At 40.2% G+C, this 22882-nt stretch overlaps 1 protein-coding gene across 3 annotated transcripts in view; it reads left to right on the top strand.

Moving 5' to 3' along the window:
- The window catches only part of znf592 (zinc finger protein 592), a 143821-nt gene that overhangs the window by 71150 nt on the left and 49789 nt on the right, over nucleotides 1–22882 (top strand). For all 3 annotated transcript variants that reach the window (XM_052042609.1, XM_052042611.1, XM_052042608.1), the window contains one exon: nucleotides 19563–21988. In XM_052042609.1, the coding sequence (XP_051898569.1) occupies nucleotides 19583–21988 (2406 nt within the window). In that variant the 5' untranslated portion in view covers nucleotides 19563–19582. The remainder of the gene's footprint in view (nucleotides 1–19562; nucleotides 21989–22882) is intronic.

The raw sequence follows: 22882 nt of genomic DNA, 5'->3' as shown, positions 1-22882 counted from the left end.
AACTGGATTGGCCACAAAATACTTTGACTATGAACAGTTCAAAAGGCTGAGTATCCATTGGCAAGTGACTCATTGTCTGAATCCCAGAAGCCTTTCCACCATCTACAAGGCGTGTCAGAAGTGCGATGGAATACTTCATGGATGAGTCATACAACACAGATGCAGGCCCTTTGGCCCAATGAATCCACGCCCACGCATCTAGTCCAAATTTTCTGTGTTTGGCCTATATCCCTCTAAGCCCTGCCCCTGCATGTACCTATTCAAGCACTTAAGTAATACTATTGTACCTGCTTCAACCACTTCTTTGTTCCATATACTCACCACCCACTGCATGGAAAACATTGCCCCTCAAGTCCCCTCTCACCCTAAATCTATGCCTCTAATGATCTTGTAAACCTCGATAAGATCACTGCTGATTCTCCTACATTCCAAGAAATAAAGACCTAGCCTAGCCAACCTCTCCCTATAACTTAGGCCCTCTAGTCCTGGCAATGTCCTTGTAAATCTTTTCTGCACTCTTTCCACTTTGACCACACCTTTCCTGTAACAGGGTGAACAAAACAGTACACAATACTCCAAGTGCGGCCTCACCAACGATACAACTCCTATACTTAGTGACCTGACTAACGAAGGCTAGTGTGTCGAACGCCTTTTTCACCACCCGATCTACCTGTGACACCACTTTCCGTGAACTATGCATTTGTCCTCCTAGTTCCCTCTGTTCCATTACACTCCCTAGTGCATTACAATTAATAGTACAAGTCCTATACTGGTTTGACTTTCCAAAATGCATCACCTCACACTTGTCTGTTTTGAAATCCATTTGCCAGTCCTCTGATCAAGATCCCTCCGTAATCTACAATGATCTCCTTCACTATCAACAACACCTCCTAATTTCGTGTCATCTGCAAATTTACTGATCGAGCCTTGTGCATTCACATCCAAATCATTTGTATAAATAACGAATAACAAGGGTCCCAACACCGATCCCTGCGGCACACCACTAGTCACCAGCCTCCATTCTGAGAAACAACCTTCAACCACCACCCTCTGCTTCCTACCTCCTGAGCCAATTTTGAATCCATCTAACTACTCTCCCTGGATTCCATGGCACCAAACCTTCCAGACCAGCCTACTATGCAGAACTTTGTCCAAGGCTTTGCTAAAGTCCAAATAGACAATATCCACTAACCTACCCTCATGTACCTTTTTGGTTACCTCTTTTTAAAAAAAAACTCTAAAAGGTTCATCAAGCATGACTTTCCCTGTACAAAGCCATGCTGACTCCTCCTAATCAGACTCTCTGTATCCAAATGCTGGTAGATCCTGTCCCTCAGAATTTCCTCCAGTAACTTCCCCACTACTGATGTCAGGCTGACTGGCTTGTAGTTCCCTGGCTTGTCCTTGCTTCCTTTCTTAAACAATAGATCGGCATTAGCCATCTTCCAGTCTTTGGGAGCTTTACCAGTGGCTAACGAATGAGTACGGTTCTAACGTAACTCAAAAAGCTTAGTACCATTCAGCTGCAACAGTTTGCATGATTGACACCCATCCACAATCCTGAATATTCACCCCCATCTATATGCTTCTGCCTGGGTCAATTATATAGCAGGTTTACTAGCAGTTGCTACAATAGTGTTATTTCCATAACTCTAAAAGAATCTGTGGACTGCAGAAATTAAAATCTGCTCATCATCCCAAACTTTTTCCATTTCTTGTGGAAGCAAGAGGTAAATATTTGTACAATCACTGAACCTCTAAAAATGAACAAGAGGATCCAGGACAGTTATTTGTATCTGTGCTTATCTCTTTAAGTTGTACTTGTGAAAAAAATCAACTATCAATGTGACAGTTCCAGCCATAAATCATTCTGTTTAGATGCATGAGCATTAAGTGCTACATAATTAAGTTAGGAAAAACAGATTTGGACAAAAGTTTGCAATTAGTTAATTCATTCTCGTTGTAATGGAATGAATGCTAGATGATCATCCAGAGCCACAAAAGACCATAAGAGTAGAATTAGGCCATTTAGACCATTGAGTCTGCTCTGCCATTCGATCATGTTCCTATCAACCACATTCTCCTGTCTTCTTCCTGTAACCTTTTGAAGCCCTTACTAATCAAGAACCTATCAACCTCAGCTTTAAATATACCCAATGACTTGGCCTCCACAGCCGTCTCTGGCAATGAATTCCACAGATTCACCACCCTCTGGCTAAAGAAGTTCCTCCTCATCTCTGTTCTAAAGGGACATCCTTTTATTCTGAGGCTGTGCCCTCTGGTCCTAGACTCTCCCACTACCGGAAACATCCTCTCCATGTCCACTCTATCCAAGCCTTTCAATATTCGGAAGGTTTCAGTGAGATCCATCCCCCCCACCCCCATCCTTCTGAATTCCAGTAAGTACAGGCCCAGAGCCATCAAATGCTCGTCATATGTTAACCCTTTCATCCCTGTGATCATTCTCGTAAACCTCTGGACCCTCTCCAATGCCAGCACATGCATCCTTGGATATGAGGCCCAAACCTGCTCTCAATACTCCAAATGTGGTCTGACCAATGCCATAAAAAGCCTCAGCACTACACCCTTCCTTTTATATTCTAGTCCTGTTGAAATGAATGCTAACATTGCAATTGCCTTCCTTACTACCGACTCAACCAGCAAGGTAACTTTTAGGGAATCCTGCACTAGGACTCCCAAGTCCCTTTTGTACCTCCAATTTCTGAATTCACTCCCCATTTAGAAAATAGTCTGTGCCTTTATTCCTTCTACCAAAGTGCATGACCATACACTTCCCTACACTGTATTCCATCTACCACTTCTTTGCCCATTCTCCCAAGCTGTACCAATCCTCCTACAGACTCCCTGCTTCGTCAACACTACCTGCCCCTCCACCTATCTTTGTATCGTCTGCAAACTTGGCCACAAAGGCATCAATTACGTCAAACAGGTCATTAACCTAAATGTGAAAAGTAGCAGACCCAACCCCAACCCCTGAGGAACACCACTAGTCACAGGCAACCAATCAAAAAAGGCCCCCTTTATTCCTGCTCTCTGCCTTCTGCCAATCAGCCTATCTTCTATCCATGCTAGTACCTTTCCTTTAATAGCATGGCTCCTGTCTTGTATACAACACTTGCGGGCTGCCCCCAGAACACTCAATGCAAAAAGATGCATTTCACTGTGTGTTTCGATGTACGTGTGACTAATAAAGATATCTTATCTTAAAGCAACCTCATGTGCAGCACACTTGTCAAAGACCTTCTGAAAATCCAAGTAAACAACATCCACTGATTCTCCTTTGTCTATCCTGCTTGTTACTTCCTCAAAGAATTCCAGTAGATTTGTCAGGCAAGATCTCCCCTTAAGGAAACCATGCTGACTTTGTCCTATTTTATCATGTGCTTCCAAGTACCTCAACCTTTATCCTTAAAAATGGACTCCTAACATCTTACCAACCACTGAAGTCAGACTAACCAGCCTATAATTTCCTGCCTTTTGCCTCCCTCCCTTCTTAAATAGTGGAGTGATATTTGTGATTTTCCAGCCCTCTGGAACCATTCCTGCAATCAGTACTAATGCCTGAAGAAATTCAGCTACCTCTTTGAGAACCCTGGGGTGTAGTCCATCGGGTCCAGGTGACTTATCCACCTTCAGACCTTTCAGCTTCCCAAGCACATTCTCCTTCGTAATGGCGACAACACTCACTCCTGCCCCCTGACTTTCTCTTATTTCTGGCATGTTGCTGGTGTCTTCCACAATAAAGACTGACGCAAAATACTTATTCAGTTCATCCGCCATTTCTTTGTTCCCCATTACTACTTCTCCAGCATCATTTTCCAGCAGTCCAATATCCACTCTTCCCTCTCTTTTATTCTTTATATATCTGAAAACATTTTGGTATCCTCTTTTATATTATTGGCTAGCTTACCTTCATATTTCATCTTTTCTCCTCTTATTGCTTTTTTAGCTGCTGCCTTGTTTGTTTTTAAAAGCTTTCCAAGCCTCTAGTTTCCTACTAATTTTCGCAACATTGTATGCACTCTCTTTTGCTTTTATGCTGTCTTTGACTTCCCTTGTCAGCCACAGTTGCCTCATCCTCCCTTTAGAATGCTGCTGCTTCTTTGGGATGAAATGATGCTTGCGTCTTCCGAATTACTCCCAGAAGCTCCTCCCGTTGTTGCTCTACTGTTATCCCTGCTAGGGTCCCCTTCCAATCAACTTTGGCCAGCAACTCTCTCACGCCTCTGTAGTTAACTTTACTCAACTGTAATACCGATGCATCTGATTTTAGCTTCTCCCTCTCAAAATGGAGGTGAAATTATTTCAAACAATGTCTTGAGATTAAGGGGATTGCAAGCATGAATTCTACCCAAAACTTGCACAACAGCAGCACTTTGAGAATGCCTTCCATTAAGCTCTTCCACTGATAAATTGTGTTAATTCTTGTAATGTCCAAAATTTGCATCTCTGCACAGTTGGAGCATTAGCTTTTCCTGTGTATGTTCATAATAGGTTAATCAATTGATAACTTCACTGATTGAATTTCCATAGATGTAGGTTCCTGCTATAGCCAGAAGCTAGTTGAGTCTTTGTCAAGTTATCTGGGTTTATTAGGTCAATAAAATCGTCTTGGAACTTCTAACCTTTCCTAACTGCGGGCAATCTGAATAGTCAAAACTCAATCTTTACCCTGTTCTGCTTTTTGTTCTAGTTTGACAGGAATCTGGAGATCCAGTACAGGTGTAAGGTCCTTGAACTTATTCTGAAGAAATAAAGTTTTAAATAAAAACACCGCATAATTGTATTGACTATATCCATTATACATTGGCTAAAAATCAGATCGCTGGAGATGATACTGCAGATTTCTCTTGTCCTGAGATTGGTAGCATTATAAATAATTTTTTTTAAATTTTGAAATGCAACATGGAAAAGGTTTGATGCCAAAGAGTGCAGCATTTTCTGAATATCGTGTACAAATCTCTTATTCCTTGCCTGTTGAGGGCTTATTTGGCAAACTGTAGCTCATTTGTATCTTGTTGCTACAGAATTTCAAATGGAGAAACTCCAGTAATATCCAGGTTCACAGGAAAAACATATCTAGTATATGAATCTTCTTGTGCATTTAAAAAAATTATGATCACACTTCATTTGCTGTAAAGTGCTTTGAGACATCCAAGTTTGTGAATAGCACTCCATATATGCAATTCCTTTCTGCTCTCAGACACAAGTATAGATGTGATTATAAGTTTCCTTCTCAAGGGCGTCTAGAATAGATGGATTCAGAGAATCTGGCATTCGGGTTCTGATGGTACATGTTCAGATTGTATCCACCCCATTCACTCGAGTCGCTGAACACAGGACACCAGTGCACAAATGTCAGTCTCCCAGAATCTATGTAGGTGTTATGGTAAAAATGGCTAAGGAGAGTGTTTTATATTCTATGATTTAATCCACCCTTAATAACTAACATTCATGTCTTTGGACCATGGGTAAAATTGTGTCCCAGGTTAATTTACACAAAAATATGCTCACTGTCTGTTAAGGAGAAGCATGATTTCTTGTGCAGTTTCAGGGGGAATGTTGCTGTGTTTAGTTCTGCTATTTGGATTATGAGGCTGTTCATTTCTCTGAGAGATTTAATTGTATTTGAGAGTTAAACATTCTAGGAAGACTAGGTAATCTGTAGCTTTTTAAATTCAGTCATGGGACATGAGCATTGCTGGCATGGCCAGTATTTAATGCCATTCCCTAATAGGTTGCAAGAAGTTGGGTTTGCTCTGCTTTGGCCTTCTGTGGTCTCTGTGGTGAAGAGGCTGTCTCTGCTGTTGGTTAGTGTATCTTGGGATATTGAAAACTATATATATTTTTACCATTTATATTTAATCATTTTTTTACAATTTATACAAATGAATTAGATGAAGGCAGTGAAGGTATGGTTAATGAGGTTGATGACACAAAGATAGGTTGGAAAGTTGAAAGTTCTGAAAAGGGCTTAAGGAGGTTACAAAGGGATAAAAATAGGTTAAGTGGGCAAGAATCTGGCAAATGGAGTATAATGTGGGGATTGTGAAATTGCCCATTTTGGCAAGAAAAATGAAAAGGAAGCATATCATCTAATGTGAGAGATTGTAGAGTTCTGATATGCAGAGGGTTGTGGGTGTTCCAGTGCACGATTTGCAAAGGACTAGTCTACAAGTACAGGTAGTTCTGCTATAACACAATTGTTACGTTCCTAAGAAACCTTGCTTTATAGAAAGTCAAGTTATTAGTAGAATAGGCTGTAGTTGCCTTCAAAGCACAGATTTAGGTTTTCCCGATCAAGATCATGCTATAACCAATGCAGTCCAACTAATATAAGTGTTCCCTAATCTATCAATCGTGTCATAACCAATTCACATTATGAAAACGCATGTTTTAGTGGAACTACCTGTACAGGAAATGGGAAACCTGACAATGTTATTTACTGTGAGGAGAATCGAATGCAAAGTAGGGAGGTTATGCTTCAGTTATATTGAGCATTGGTATAACCACATTGGAGCATTGTAATGACCTCCTTATTTGTAGAAAATGTTAATACATTGGAAGCAGTTCAGAGGAGGTTTACTATGTCGATATTTGGAACAGGCAGTTTGTCGTCTGAGGAAAGGTTGGACAGGCTAGACGTGTATCCTCTGGAGTTAGAAGAGTGAGGTGATTGAAACACATCAAGATCCAAGAGGATCTTATTGGGTGGATTTGGAGAGTATATTTCCTTTTGATGGAATATCTAGAAGTAGAGATTACTATTTGAAAATAAGGGTTTGCCCATTTAAGAGAGAGATGAACGAAAACATTTTGAGGGTCGAGTGTCTTTGGAACTCTCTTCCTAAAAAGGCAGTGAAGGCAGAGTCTTTGATTATGTTTAAAGCAGAGGTAGGTAGATTCGTGATATACAAGGGGATGAAAAGTTGCCAGAACTTGCAGTTTAAGTGGACAGAATCTTGTTGAATGGCTGGGGAGGCTCCAGGGGCTGAGTGACCTATTACTGCTCCTGATTCCTGGGCTCATATTTCTAAATTAGAATGGTGTGCAATTTGGTGAGGAACTTGCAGGTGACGGTGTTCCAGTGCACCTTTTTGCTTTTGTCCTTTCAAGGTGGCAGAGGTCATTGAGCTAGAAAGTGCTGCCGAAGAAGCCTTGGCAAGTCACTGCCATGTGTTTTGTCTTTGACGGACCCTGAAACTATGGTGGTGGAAGGAATGAATGTTCAAGGTGCTAAATGGTTTGATAATCATTCAGAGTGCATTGCCTTGGATACGAGCAAGCTGCTTGAGTGCTCCTAGTCTTAGACTTATCCACAGGTGAAGAGTATTCTGTCACACTCTTGATGTGCCTCATTGATTGTGGAAAGGCTTCAGAAACTCATTGGAAGATGAGTTTTATCCAGAGGTCATAGGATGGTTTTCATTGGTTTCATTCTATAAATATGACATGTATCTAAATCTTGGCATCATAGAAGCTTGTAATGGAAATAAGCTCATGGTGAGCAAATAACTGACTTCATCCAGTGAGTTGGGGAAAGCCTATTTGATTTACAGGAAAATGAACAGTCAGATTGAAGTTTTCAAATTTAGCATCTAAAGTGTTTTGGCTGCCAGTCTAATATTTCTGTAACTTGCCAAAACTGTTGTTCAACTACCGAAATCCAATCATGTTTTTGATGACCGGTTGTTTCTTTTAGACTGTATAGTTCCAGAATCTTCTAAAAATACTTTTTCTCCACCCACTCCCCTGACTCATTGAGATGCTCAATTGCAGCTTCTAGCATATGAAGCTAAAGTTGAAAATCTTTTGCCAAAACATCTGTTGACGGAAAGATGGGCTCAAGCTGGTAGTTTCCCAAGCCATTTCCAAGATCTGAATGTTGGCATTCCAACGAAAGAAAGTTCAGTTCATGTCTGATTGTGTGTACACTGCCATATTACTTATATTTACAAAAAAAGGTCTGTGGATTCAGACTTGGCACTGCAGTTTTCAGAATTCTTTGGCAGTACATCACCCATACCTGTATTAGCCAAAGAGACAAAAACAAAACATACATGAGCGTATTGCTCTCAACCCAGCCTGCATCTCCCATTCAAATCGCAGGTGACCATGGCCACACAGTATAGCTACAGTAGTGAAGTCAACCACAGCTATACCACAAGACAGAGCAGTTGGCAAGCAAAGACCATCCTGCAAATGACAAACTAAGACCCTGCTGGCAACCCACACTGATTGTACTGTCAAAGGTGTTTTCCACTATTTCTAAAAGTCAAAAGACTGCAGATGTTGGAAATCTGGAATAAAAATGGGAAATGCTGGAAACACTCAGCAGGCCAGGCAGTGTTTGTGGAAAGAGAAACAGTTAAGGTTTTTGGTCCAAAATCCTTTTTCATATTTCCCTTTTCTGTTTTTATTTCACTGTGCCTTTCATCAAAATATTTTGAAACAATTCAAAATACATAATAAAATAATCACTTGAAACTGATTCACCTGGTGTATATTTAAAGTTTTTTGCTTTTAAAAATGCAAACCACTTAGCTTCTCCATCCAGGTCTGTGACTCTTTTCAAATGATTGTGTGCATGGTGTAAAGCTGAGGGACCACATATAAAGTGTGTCTGGCCACTTGGCCAAATACGTAATGGAACCGCCCAAGTCCAGCAGAGAAATGAGAGGTCAGATCTATCTGCATCTGGCCTCCTGTGTTTAGGCATGGATGACCAGAACACACTTGCAGGCTCTTCAGCAAACTGGTGATTCTGTATATAACAGCCAGCGAGTCATTTATCCATCAACTTGATCAGGCCCAGTAATGTCAAGCTGTGAAGTTAATTGTTTATCAAGCTCTTGTATTACATTGAAGTCTTTAAAATAGTAAGGATTCAGTTGCAACCAACTTCCTTCAAGATTATCTTGATGTATTTCCAAATCTAGTGAATTGTATGGCTCTTTTGTTTTTAAACCCAATAGTTTCCATTCCAATAAGTCCCAAAATAACAGGTTATACTGAAAATTTTGCCAGAATCTTTCCGATGTCTCAGTTGCTTTAAATTTAATGCTACCACTGTTTGAATTATGTACCTTGCAGGAGAATATGCCAATTTATGTCCTCATAACCCCTCTGACTCTAGTCAAGCTTTATTTTGCTCTCATTTTTTCTCTTCGCGTGTAATTAATCTCCTGGTTCTTTTGAGCTCTTATAACTTAATATCCTTTCTAAAATGGGTGAACTGGATGTGTCCACAGTATGGCAAATGTAGCCTCAACGTTGAAAGGTAATTTTCGGATTATCTCTTGAATTAACATTTACATTTCAAACTGAGCATCTCAATGTGATATTTGGTTCCTTAACTGCCATTAAATACTAATGGTTTTAATGTGCTGTGCAAGCAAACTTAACACTGAATTTTACTTGCATTTAGCACACAATGGAACCAGGTTTCTGTTCCCACTGTTTCACTGAAATGACTATAACCAAAGTCAAATGGCAACTTCTGTGACTAACTTTGGTGCACCATCTCTTCAATTTGTCAACCTGTGAGGAGTTTTTGAAATGGCCTTCTAGCCCATCATTCTCTGCCCACCTCACCAACACATTTCCTTCATTCCCCAGTTCAAAGAAATTTTAGTCCATTTTTATGTCCATACTTCCTCATCTATGTGTTAGTTTTCTAAAAATCATCCACAAGCATAGGATCAATTTTCATGTTTTTCCCATTATTCTTGACCCCTCCATTGCTGCTTGTATTGACTGAATGGTTATCAAATATCTAGTATTCAATGAGCTTGTAATATCCTCGAGTTAATTTCTGACTCTACATTTATCATTGTTGGTTTCCACTAACAAACTGCATTTCATTCCATTAGTAATGGACATTTCATGTAAATAACAGATATGGCTGTGTAAGAACGGTAGCCCAATTTCAGGTATTCAAGGGCAAGTTATTGGTAAGTGAGGATAGTCAACTAGTAAATGAATGAGTAGCATCAATGCACCATTATTGAAATACAGCTGTAGGAAATTATGTACAAAACATGTGGCTTATGGCATAGATTGCACTTTCATAATTTGCATTTGTCACTTTATAGTGCCCTCACCTAAATGAATAAATGTTTCTTTTATACTGCTCAACAACTATCACAAATTTTCTGGTTTTCTTGCATAGCCACATGGTTTGAAAGGCAATATGGATATATTACAAATGATCTCATCCTGGGGAATCAGTCAAAGGACCATTAAAGAATAAAAAAAGAAATAACGTTCATGTGTAAAGTGTTTAGGTTTTGATAAATGTTAAAGAACTTGCCACGTTACTTTGCAACCAATTAAATGCTTTTGAATTATAATTACTGTTGTGAATATGAAACATGGGAACTAAGATTCCTATATCTCAAATTAAGATGATTTCTTGCTCAAAACTACTTGCTTCACTGCAATGTGTAGACTGTTTTATTGATGCTGATTAAGAATGTGTTGGCCAAGGTACATGTGAAAACCTTCTCTTCAAAATAATGCCATGAGATCTTTTGAGTGCATCACAGGTGACAAACAGGACCTTGATTTAAATGCCTAGATTGTCCAGCCTGGAACAAGCAGTTAGTCATAACTCCCAACCCTTGCATTGTCAGACAGACGTCTCCCAATGTTCCAGGCTCTACTGGATTTTTCACTGCACTTGGATTGCTAAGTGGTAAGCAGCCTCTGACTGAGTGCAGCCAAAAGAAGGAATGCCAGTCTCCTGCTCTGTCGGAGACTTGTGTTAATGTTGTTGGGTAGGGGGAGGGATAAGAATAAGGAGAGAGAAGTTTGGGGGGCAAAACAGAGGTTGGTGTAACGAGATGACTTTATGTGGGAATGAGTATAATTGTCATAAAGTGAGGTACAAGTGTTATGTTTTGTCCTCTTCCAAAATTCAGCAAAAAGGAACTTGGCAGAAGAGTTGTAATCCTTTAACGTAAAAAAGATGGTCACATCACACCAGCTTTACAGGAATATGGCCTAGGTAATTGCTGTTCAAGGAATTTACATTGACACTATACCTTGAAATATTACAAAATGTGAACAATTATTGGCTTGTCTCAGCATTTGAAAATCACCTCATTTACTTTGTCTTGGGAAATCTTTGTTCACAGCAGGAAAGTGGGGGTGGAAGAAACTATACCACAAGGCCTGGTATAAATATCTTTTTTAAATTTATGCTCCCACTTGGGTGGGTGACATAACACAAACCAACCATGTACTGTTTACTGACCTTCATGCAACCTTTAAAAATCTGTTATTGCAATAGTTAGGTTTATCATAGTTAGATATGTTCATGGATAAGTACTATTTAAGGTTGCAGTGTTTCAGTTTGTATCAATTATCTAAATAATAGCAAAGTTAAACACTCTTGAATTGTATTATTTGATAATTACAAACAATGTAGGTATAAAGTAAAACAAGGTGAAATCGCACTAAGATGCTCTGTAATGGCATTCTATGTGACCAGGCAGTTTGATATATTCCTGTTTTGTATTTTTGTTGCTGGACAGAACATTTCAACTAAATAGCATAGAAATTTTGCCTGAGTTTCTCAAATGCCAAACTCTCTTGAGACATGAGATTAAGGTTGCTACTGAGAGATGCCATAGTGCATGAAAGCACCAAGTGGAGATGAGCAAGGAAACTTGCATCTCATGGCTATGTTCTTGGCCTTGAGCTTCACCTTTGAGAAAATGCAAAGGGATTGAAGGGAAGTATTGGTTATGACTGCTACCTTGCTTAGTGCTCAGTTTGTGTTAATGGAATCGGTGATGAAAAATGTTATTGTAGCATTATCTATCTATCTATATATATATATATATATATATATATATATATATATATATATATATATATATATATATATATATAGATAGATATAGATATATAGAGAGAGAGAGAGAGAGAGAGAGAGCTGCATTACTAACAGCACTGCTGTGCCCTGAATATGATGCAAACCTTAGCCTTTCTTGTTGAAGTGAACTGCTGTGCTGGGAACCCAGTGTGAACCCCTGACCAGCATGCTGAATGTGAGCCATTGCTAAGGACTAGCAGCAGCTGCTTCATGTGTTGCCAGATCTCCCAAAGGTGAGGATCTCTCTCATCGTCACCTTTTGGATGTTATGGAAGCTACTGGTGAATGCCATTGAACTTGTTATCATAGCTCGCTCCAAACTGGAGATTTTTCCGTGCAACCAAACAGAGGATGGAGACTTGGAATGTAGCCCTGAGCCCCACCTCTAAATCTTTCCTATCCATGTACCTGTCCAAGTTGCATCTAATTTAGTATATAATTTTCCTAAGTTATCTAGCCATTTGTTTAGGAGAGTGCTTCACATTGCTATGAAAGCTTTGTAAATAGTTTACAGTTTGGGGCATGTAACAAAAAATTGTGTTGAAATAACCTTTAACAGTGTGATGGCAACTAAAAGTCTTAACCAAGATGTAATGAGTAATAAAGTCAAGAACAATATTTCCAAAGATATTATCTCAACTAGTGTTTGGTTGCATTAAATGGCTGCACCATTCACCCTGCCCCACCCAACCCCAGCCCTCGCAGGCAGTTCATCCATACCAAGCCTTAGAATGACTTGTTGCTGAGTAAATGCCAGCAGAGAGTAGGGCAGGTTCCTGGTTCACCAACACACAACATCATGGAGGTCAGGGGTTTCGCCAGGTTCTTGGCACTCCAGTACAGAGCACAAATAAATGTCTCTTTTAAAGTACTGTAGGGTACATACCTGTGAATGCTTGGACTGGAGCACCAAGTGCACCATGATGAATCAGCACTCAGCGCTGAGGAGTACTGGCATAGGACAATACTAGAATACCATATTCAAAACAGAACATCATCATTTGCTTTACTGAGCACCAAATATTAGTTGAGATAATATCTTCAGAAATATTGTTCTTGACTTTATTACTCATTACATCTTGGTTAAGACTTTTAGTTGCCATCACACTGTTAAAGGTTATTCCAACACAATTTTTTGTTACTTGCACCAAACTGTAAATTATTTACAAAGCTTTCATAGCAATGTGAAGCACTCTCCTGAACAAATGGCTAGACAACTTAGGAAAATTATATACTAAATTAGATGCAACTTGGACAGGTACATGGATAGGAAAGATTTAGAGGGCTATGGGCCAAACGTGGGCAAATGGGACTGGCTTAGATGGGAATCTTGGTCGGCATGGAGCAGTTGGGTCGAAGAGCCTGTTTCCATTGCTGTATGACTCGGGTACTGCAAGTAGCAAATGGTCAAAAATTATGTTGATATTGACTATTTCCCTTGCCCATCTCCATAATGCCTAACTCCACATGAGGGCATAGAGTGAATGCGCACAGTCTTTTTTCCAAGGAAAGGAAACCAAAAACTAGAGGAAATAATGTTTAAGGTGAGAGGGTAAAGATTTAAGAGGGATCTGAGGGGCAAGTTTTTCCACACAGAGGGTGTGCATATATGGAAGAAGCTGCCTGAGAAAGTAGTTGAGGCAGATACAATAATGACATTTAAAAGACATATGGATAAGAAAGGTTTAGAGGGATATGGTCCAACCATGGACAAATGGGACTAGTTTAAGTGGGCACCTTGGTCACTCTAGATGAATTGAGCTGAATGGCCTGTTTCTGTGCTGTATAACTCTGACTGTGTTGCTTCCTCACTGCACAATGTCTCACTAACCTTAATTTCATGTCTCATGAGAATTTGACATATTAAATCTCATGTACAAGTCCGGATAAAATTTTGCTGTCATCCTTTTAATGTAACAGCTATTAATTTAGCATGGTAATATCCACCTGGAATTTCTCCTCCAGTGTCTGAGTAGAGGCCAGTGTTGCAGATCAAAAATGGTTTGTTTTATTTAAATGCTTAGTTGTACAGGTTGTGAGGAGTCATCGACCTTTGACAAAAACACACATTATGTAATAGGATAACAGATCCTCATCTGATCCAGCATTTGAGTCTATCTTTTTTCCTGAAGAAAAGTTTGTTTTTTAAAAACAATTTTCTAACTTGAAGCAACCTTTTCTTTAAAATAAAAGTTGGTTTAAGGCCATTGCACAAGACCCTGACCTTAACAATACAGTGGCACAACTGATAGAGCTGTTGCCTCATAGCTCCAGTGACCCAAGTTCAATCCTGACCTCTGGTGCTGTCAGTGTGGAGTTTGCATGTTCTCCCTATGGGTTTCCCCGGGTGTTGTGATTTCCTCCCTTGACCCAAAGACCTGATTTGGTAGGTTGATCGGATACAGTAAATTTTCCCTCGTGTATAAGTGAGTAGTAAAATCTAGAGGAGTTGATGGGAATGTTAGGAGAATAAAAATGGGGTTGGTGTAGGATTAGTGTAGTCTCATTGGGCTCATGGTGCTGTTTCCATGCTGTATCACTGTGATTGTGATTCTAAGATACGGTTCATTTATGTTCAGTTATGATATCTGTTCTCAGCTTTTTATTTTACCATGTGAATCCATGTCTGCGTGGGTTTCCTCTGGGTGCTCCGGTTTCCTCCCATGTTCCAAAGATGTACAGGTTAGGAAGTTGTGGGCATGCTATGTTGGTGCTGGAAGCGTGGCGACACTTGTGGGTTGCCCCCAGAACACTCTACGCAAAAGATGCATTTCACTGTGTGTTTCGATGTACATGTGACTAATAAAGAAATCTTATCTTATTATCTAATAAACCATGGATTTCTTCATGAGCAAAATCTGTGGTTCATCATTAACTTTCCAGCAATTCTTGACATGGGTGTAGTATAAAGCAATGGGAGTTAAAAATGCCCAATTAACAGCATACATCTCGAATTACACTGTTTCAGCAAATTGTACCCTATGACTTGGTTGTGGATAACCAATTAATATCTCTTCATTCCTTCTCCTCCAAACAAATTTACTTTAATTGTAAGTGTATTAATCTGCAATTTCATTAGCTTCCCCCTCCCCCCACCTCTTTATGTATACGCCACACACACACCTTCCAGTCAGTAAATTTTATAGTTAACTACTAGTTGGTAACATTTGCTGCCAGTGCATTCTACTGATGGAAATCCTAATGTTGAGATACTTTTTTTAAAAAAATACAAAATTGTGATTAAGTAGTTAATTTCTAGTCATGGAGCACGTGAGGTGATGAAGTTCCGTTTTTAAGAGTTTTTTTTACTTTGTTCTGTGTGGATTTGATTCTCATTTCTCCCAAGTTGCTATTCTTAGCCACGTCTCTGGCCACTAGACTGAGTATGTCACCTGCAGTGTTTTCTGTCGCATGAAAAGAGAAGGAAAAAAAGTCAGGCCTTTTGAGTAAGAAAAAGAATATCAGTTATTGGCAATTTTTCAAACTAAAATCTGTTAGGCGTTCTGAGGGATTGTCCTTGGATGCATTCAGATGAAAGTTGAAAATATATATACAGAGAGCTGATTTGAAAGAAACTTTTAATAATGATACCATGGTTATAAGCATTTTTAATTAATTGACCCAAGGCAATTCACAAATGTTATTGAAGAAAATATGAACATGAGATATTAGGGCAATGATAAGTTTGGTCAAAACTTGGATTTTAAGGAGGGCCTTAAATAAGGAAGGAAGTTTAGGGAGGGAACAGAAGTGCTTAGGGCCTTGTGGAGCTGAAAGTGAAACAGTCAATGCTTGAGGGTAGAATTGAGGAAGTGCATATGTTTTGCTGGAGGAGATTAGAGAGCAAGAGGTGAGGCTTGGAGAGATTTAAAAACTCAAGAGAATTTTAATCAGAAGCCTGTGTAGGTCAGCAGGAACTTTGGTGATGGGTGCAGTTTGGGATGAACTCAGAATTACAAAGGATGGAAAGTGCAAAGCCAGCCAGGAAATGCATTGGCTTGAAGTCCAAAGGTAGCAAAGACATGAGCAAGTGTTTCAGTAACAGATCAGCTGAGGCAGTGGTGGCATTGAGGTAGAAATGGGCAATCTTGGTTGCAGGCTGGCCTTAGCAATGAGTAATTCATGCTTCATCCTGTGGCATTACAGTAAGCTCTTGCATTCCAAAGACGTAACATTTTTTTAAACTCTCTTTTCCAAAATGCTTTGTAAAGGACAGATGATTGACTTATAGAATGCTTTTCACAGTAAGACTGTGTAGAGAATAGAACTTCATAGGTTGTAGTCGTTATTTTGTTTAACGTGACCCAGTTTGGGCTCGGGAATAGTGATAGAACTCTGAGCTTCTCTTCAAATATTAATCTTTCCACATAATAGTTTGCATGCTAAGTAGCTTCTCCTGAAGATTATATTTGGATGTGTGTGAATGGGAAGGCTTTTTATTCATGTGTGTTTACGCAAAAAGGCCATCTTTTCCAAAGCTGGTTTCTTCTCTCTTGCATATGTAATATACAGGTGACCCCGCCATTACAGCTGTTCGGGTAACGGAAACTTGCTCTTCCAGGATTCACAAATCACTACCAACAATTTGAGATAAACCTGGAACAGTGCAGCACAGGAACAGACCCTTCGAACTACGATGTCTGTGCCGACCATGATGCCCAATTAAACTAAATCTGTCTGCCTGCACGTGATCCATACCCTTCCATTCCCTGCAACTATGGTGTCTGCTTCCACTACCACTTCTGACAGCAAATTCCAGCCACCAACCACTCTCTGCGCCAAAAAAACTTACTCCACATACCTCCATCAAACTTTCTCCCTGTCACCTTAAAACTGTCCTTTAAAATTTTGACATTTCTACCCTATCTATTCCTCTCATAATTTTATAAACAATCTGCCTTTGATATTCCAGAGAAAACTATCCAAGTTTGTCCAACCCTTCCTTTTAGTTAATACTCATGTCTTATCCAGGCAGCATCTTGGTGAACCCCTTCTGCTCCCTCTCCAAAACATCCACATTCTTCCTGTAATGTGCAGCCAGAAATGCACACAGTACTCCAAATGTGGCCTAACTAAAGTTTTATACAGCTGCAACGTGACTTCCTGACTCTTGTACTCAATGCCCCAACCAATGAATGCAAGCATACCATATGCTGCCTTTGCCCTGCTCTATCTACTTGTGTTGCCACTTTCAGGGATATATGGACTCACACCCCAAGATCTCTCTGTACATCGATGCTCCTAAGGGTCCTGCCATTTATTGTGTGTACTTTTCCTTTGCATTTGACTTCCCAAAATGCAATACCTCCCCCTTGCCCAGATTAAACTCCATCTGCCATTTCTCTGCCCATATTTGCAGCTGATGTATAACTTGCTTTATCCTCTGACAACCTTCTTCACTATCCATATATCACAAACAATAGAGGTCTTAGTACCGATCCCTGTGGAACAGCACTGGTCGCAGACCTCCAGACAGATAGCATCCCTCCACCAATACCCTCTGTCTTCTATGGCCAAGCCAACTTTGAATCCAATCTACCAAGTCACCATGGACCCATGATTCTTAATCTTGGGATCAGCCTTCCATGAGGGATCTTGTTCAATGCCTTATCAAAGTAGACAACAGCTATTGCCCTATCCTAATCAGTTATCTTCACCGTCACCTCAAAAAAAAACAATCAAATTTGTAAGACATCACCTGTCATGACCCCAGCAATCTCCTCTCTTGCATCTTCAATAACCTGGGATAGATCCCATCAGGCCCTGGGGACTTATCCACCTTAATGCTCTTTAACAGACCCAACACCACCACCACCTTGATCTCAACATATCTGAGGTTACTAGCATACTCCACATTTATCTCACTATCCTCCATGTCTTTCTCCTTGGTGAATGCTGATGCAAAGTACTCATTTAGTACCTCACCCACATCCTCTGGCTCCAGGCATAAATTCCCTCCTTCATCCTTGAGTGGTCCTACTCTCACACTAACTACTCTGTTGTTTATAATGTATGTATAAAATGCCCTCAGATTTTCCTTAAGTCTCCTCACCAAGGACATTACATGGTCCCCTTTTGGCCCTCCTTGTTCCCTGCTTGAGTTCTTTCCTGCTTCCTTTATATTCCTTAAGAGCCCTGTCCGAGTTCAACTTCCTAAACCTGAATGCTTCGTTTTTCTCTCTGCCTAAATTTACAACATTGTGATTCAAGGTTCACCAACCTTGCCATCCTTGTCCTTCATCCTTACTGGAACACGCTGGTCCTGAATTCTGATCAGCTTGTCTTTAAACGACTCCCATATGTCAGATGTAGACATGCAATAACAGCTGCTCACAGTCTACTCTCCCCAGCTCCTGCCTAATAACATTGTCATTTGCCTTCCCCCAATTTAGCACTTTCCCCAGAGAAACAGAATAAAATTTGCTCGTAGAATGTATGTGGGGTGGGGGTGGGGGGGGTATAAATAAACACAAAGAAACGTGTTGCTTGATGCATGCACAAATAACATTGCTTCGCATTACGGAAAATCTCAATATGGACCATTTTCTAGGAATTCAATCCCACCCTAGCATAAGGCGGGTGTCACCTGTAACGTGATTTGGAGGAGGAGATATTCAAAAGCATTCTGTGAATTGCATTGTTATTTTCTGTGAAAGAAAATATGGGTATTGCTTTTGGTTCCCTCTTAACCACAACTCAACACGCCCTTAAATTTTATATTGTATGATTAATCCAAGATCCTTTTAGTTGTTCTCTTTCTCAAAAATAAATTTTGCTCATTGCCAGAGTTGCAGTCAGGCATTTTGCCAGTTGTTTGTTGCAGATATGTGGGAGATTGGAATGACTGCACATGTTCCTGGACCTTATAATTACAAGAACTAATTTACATGTTTTACTGTAAATGCAAAATATTTTGGTACAATTATCAAACCAATAAAAATGAATGTAGGTGTGATCCATGCTATCGTCCTTCTTACGTTTTAGATAGAAGTCTTTGCTATAAGCAGATTTACTATCATGTCTCTAGAGAAGTAAAATTTGACAATAGAAAAGCTGCATTGTTTTAACCAGTATTTTCCTTCCTAAGGACCACAAAATATTTGGGAATCAAAATTTATTTGAAGATTGAGATGTATAGGAAATTGGTTTTGTAGGTTAGTATATCAATCACACTAGTTTTTAGTTCTTGTAACCTAGTATTGCAGTAGATTTTTGCTGCTTTCTGTTGTCACATCAAAAGAGTGTTGGGCTTAGGATCCAAAACACTATTTTCACAGTTAAGTTGTGACTGCAGATGCTGGAATCCGGAGCAGAATAAAATTGCTGGAAGAACCCAACAGGTCGAGCAGCATCTGTGGAGGCAAAAGAATGGTCAAGGTTTTGGCTCGAGACCTTGCCTCAGGATTGAGCATAGAAGGAAAATAACCAGTATATGGAAGTGAAAGGGAAGGGTGAAACTGAGTCTGTTCGGCGATAGGCGGAACCAGCTCGAGGAGGTGGGGGTGTATGATGGGCATTCGAAGCCAGGTGAGGCAGGGGGAATGCTGAGACAGAGGCTGGTAGTTGATGGGTGGAACCATATAAGGGAGGGACGGTGGACAGATGGCACCAGATGTAATTATAAGTAACTAACATAGTGTCTTCTGGCTCTCCTTTTAAGGTTTTTCAAAGTCTCTAATCATGGGTGACATGAAGACCCCAGATTTTGATGACCTTCTAGCTGCTTTTGACATTCCTGATCCAGACCTCGATGCCAAGGAGGCTATCCAGTCAAGCAGTGAGGAATCGGAAGGTCATCTGAAGCAATCAGGGATGGGTATAGATGAGTTGTCTATACATCACACCATACCTGACGTACCAGTAGTAAGTGTCATTGTTAAGAACACCAGTCGACAGGAATCCTTTGAATCTATCACTGAGAAGGATAGCCATCAGCTCGGACAGAATCTGCTTCAAAATGGGTTTCGAAATGCTGATATTACCTCCGATTCCAATAATTACAACAAAATGGTCACTGCCTTCATCAATGGAGATAGTTCCAGAAACTACTCAAGTAAATTTGACACACCAAGGACAGAAGCCCTACCAACATTCAGTCAGTTTAGTCCTATTTCTAGCCCAGAGCCAGAAGAAGGCATGCAAGATGCTGGAATTGTGGACAATATTAAAGCAGACAAGGGGCCTTACCTTGGTTCTGTAGGCTTGTATATTTCTACAGATAGTTCACTGATGAACAATACAAGAGAGCACCCTGAACAAGTTGTGACAGAGCTGAGCATGTTTGATGAATACTCCAAAAAACGAGACAGAGCAAACGAAATTAGAAACTGTAAAATGAAGGAGGTGCCTTTAGGACAAAAGGCAAATTCAACAAATACTGCATCTCAAGAAGCAGTGCAAGAGACCAAGGACTTTGACAAAAACAGCAGTTTATTTGACAACTTGGAGTCTTCATGTGACCTGCATAATAATAGTTTAGAAGAGCCAAAGACCTGCAACGTTCCGGAATCGAGCTTGTGCTCTTCTGTTCCACCCCGCCAGCGTCTGAAGTCAGCTCATTCAAAACTGACCTCTTGTTTAGCAGCGTTGGTAGCTCTTAACGCCAAAAAAACATCAGAGTTCCCAAAGGAGGAACACAAGGAAAATTCTAAAGAATCTTTGTTGAGTTTGAAGGATGGTGTCAGGGGCAGCCCCAAAATGGCAAAGTCACCAAAGAGTCCAAGAAGTCCTATGGAAGGAGTGAAGAAAATGACAAACAAACAATCTGATAGCCCAAGAAGTGTATCCAGTGACTACAGTGGCAAAGGATCCCCTTACGTTGCAACAGGTTCACCGCCAGCCATCCCAAAAGTAAGGATCAAAACCATTAAAACATCTTCCGGTGAAATTACCAGGACCGTGACCCGGGTAATGCCAGACTCTGAACAAAGTGAGTCGAGGAGTTCACCTGAACAGTCAGTGACTGAAATGGCTTTAACTGAGGATTTGAGCATAAGATCTAGCCCTGTGACCAGTGCACCATCTCAGACCCATGCTTCATTAGCAATGGAAAATGTAAAGAAGCCATTGTTAACTAATAACATAGCTAATGCAGTCAGCTCACTGAATAATATATCAGTTAAAGGGACTGCTACCCAAATGTTTGATGAAAACATAAATGGCAACAGCAACTTGAAGGCTATAAGTATATCACCTGAGAGTGCTAGCAGTGCCATAATGAAGGCAGCTGGTGTAGTCCAACTACAGAAGCAGATGGGGTTAAAGCAATCTTCAAATGTCCCCAGTACGAATCTCCTGCCGAAAGCTGTTCATTTGGCAAGCCTCAACTTGGTTCCACACAGTGTTGCTGCCACTGCTACAGCAAGGTCCACTACTTTGCGACAGAGCCAACAAAAGATTGCCACTCAGGTAGTCACAGTGCCACTGGTACAGCAAATCAAGAATGTGGTTCCACAGAATAATGAATCTCCTACTTCTGCTCAAAGCATTGTAGTTGAAGCTTTTAACAAACTATTAAATGGTACCAATCCTGTGCCAATTTATGCTCCAAACCTTAAACCACCAGCAAACAGTAATGTATCCATGCCAGCTCGTGGCTATCGCTGTTTAGAATGTGGAGATGCATTTGCCCTAGAAAAGAGTTTATCACAACATTATGAGCGACGAAGTGTTCATATTGAGATGATGTGCAGCCATTGTTCCAAAATTATAGTCTTTTTTAACAAATGCAGTTTGCTATTGCATGCACGGGAACACAAGGGCAAAGGTGCTGTTATGCAGTGCTCTCAGTTACAAATGAAGCCAATTCCTTCAGACCAAATGTTTTCAACAACCCCAGTGACCTCTTCAGTGATGTCAGGTACTCTTGCCCAGGATGAGACCTCTGCTGTTGGCCCGGATGATGGGAATTTGACAGTAATTGGAATGGGTAGCTCAGCTTTCGGTCATCCTGCAATGCCTCTGCACTGTGATTCACTTAGATTAATACGTCATGGGTTAAAATGTTTAGAATGCTATCAACAATTCCAGGATTATGCAAGTCTTGCAGGCCATTACCAGCGGGTTACCGATGATGCTGAAGCACCGGTGAGTAAATTCAAATTACATTGGAATTTGTCAGGTCTTATTCAAGGTGAAAAGGTAATAGAACTAACATCATGTGTTGAAATTTATCAATATTCGTGGTATATGTATAAAACTTTGAGTTTATTTATACTTTTTATTCTTGTTATTATCTTGGGTCAGTGCAAAGAAATAGAACTCTTACCAAAGACGGCATCAGTCATTATAACTGAATTCCTTCTAACCTGTGCAGCCTCAGAAGCGGGATCAACATCTGCATCTGCCTTGGTCTAACCTTGTGACTCTCTTTCCACTTCTCATTCCAGGCAGCTAATGACTGATAAGTGAAATTTCTTAATGCTTAGTTAGGCTGATTTCTGTATTGTTAGCCCTTGTGCCTAAAATATGAATTTAAATTGCTTTATATCAGATTAGATCCTTGTGATCTCTGGATGGAGATTTTTACCCCATCATTATAAGCTGAATTTCAACCAATATTCCATAGGTATGTATTGATGTCATCTGCCACTTCTTGTGTGAAGAGACTTGTGTTTTCAAAAAGCTCCTCAAATCTTGGCCAATATTTTGTCTCCATTTTGTCATGATCATACTCTGCCGCTCACTATCTCTGGTCAAAAGAGTTGACTCAAACGTGCATTTCTTCCAGTTGGCTATCCTGGAGTCAGTTGTGCACAATTAGATAAATTACAAGCCATCCCTGGGATAAGAACGCCTGACTTATGGACAGCTCCCTACACACGAGTTTCCATAATATTATTAAATTCAAAAGTCTGATATAATACAAACGTTCATTCCTATGAATGGCAGAATGAGTTTCCTCTCACTCCAATTTTAGTAACTGTTTCTTATATCTTGTGTGCTTTTGATGCCAGTCTTTACTGTGGAGGTATTTTTACC

This window comes from Pristis pectinata, chromosome 32, assembly GCF_009764475.1.
Source record: "Pristis pectinata isolate sPriPec2 chromosome 32, sPriPec2.1.pri, whole genome shotgun sequence".
NCBI lineage: Eukaryota > Metazoa > Chordata > Chondrichthyes > Rhinopristiformes > Pristidae > Pristis > Pristis pectinata.
The sequence above is the reverse complement of the archived record's forward strand: the minus strand, read 5'-3'. Positions and strand labels throughout refer to the sequence as shown.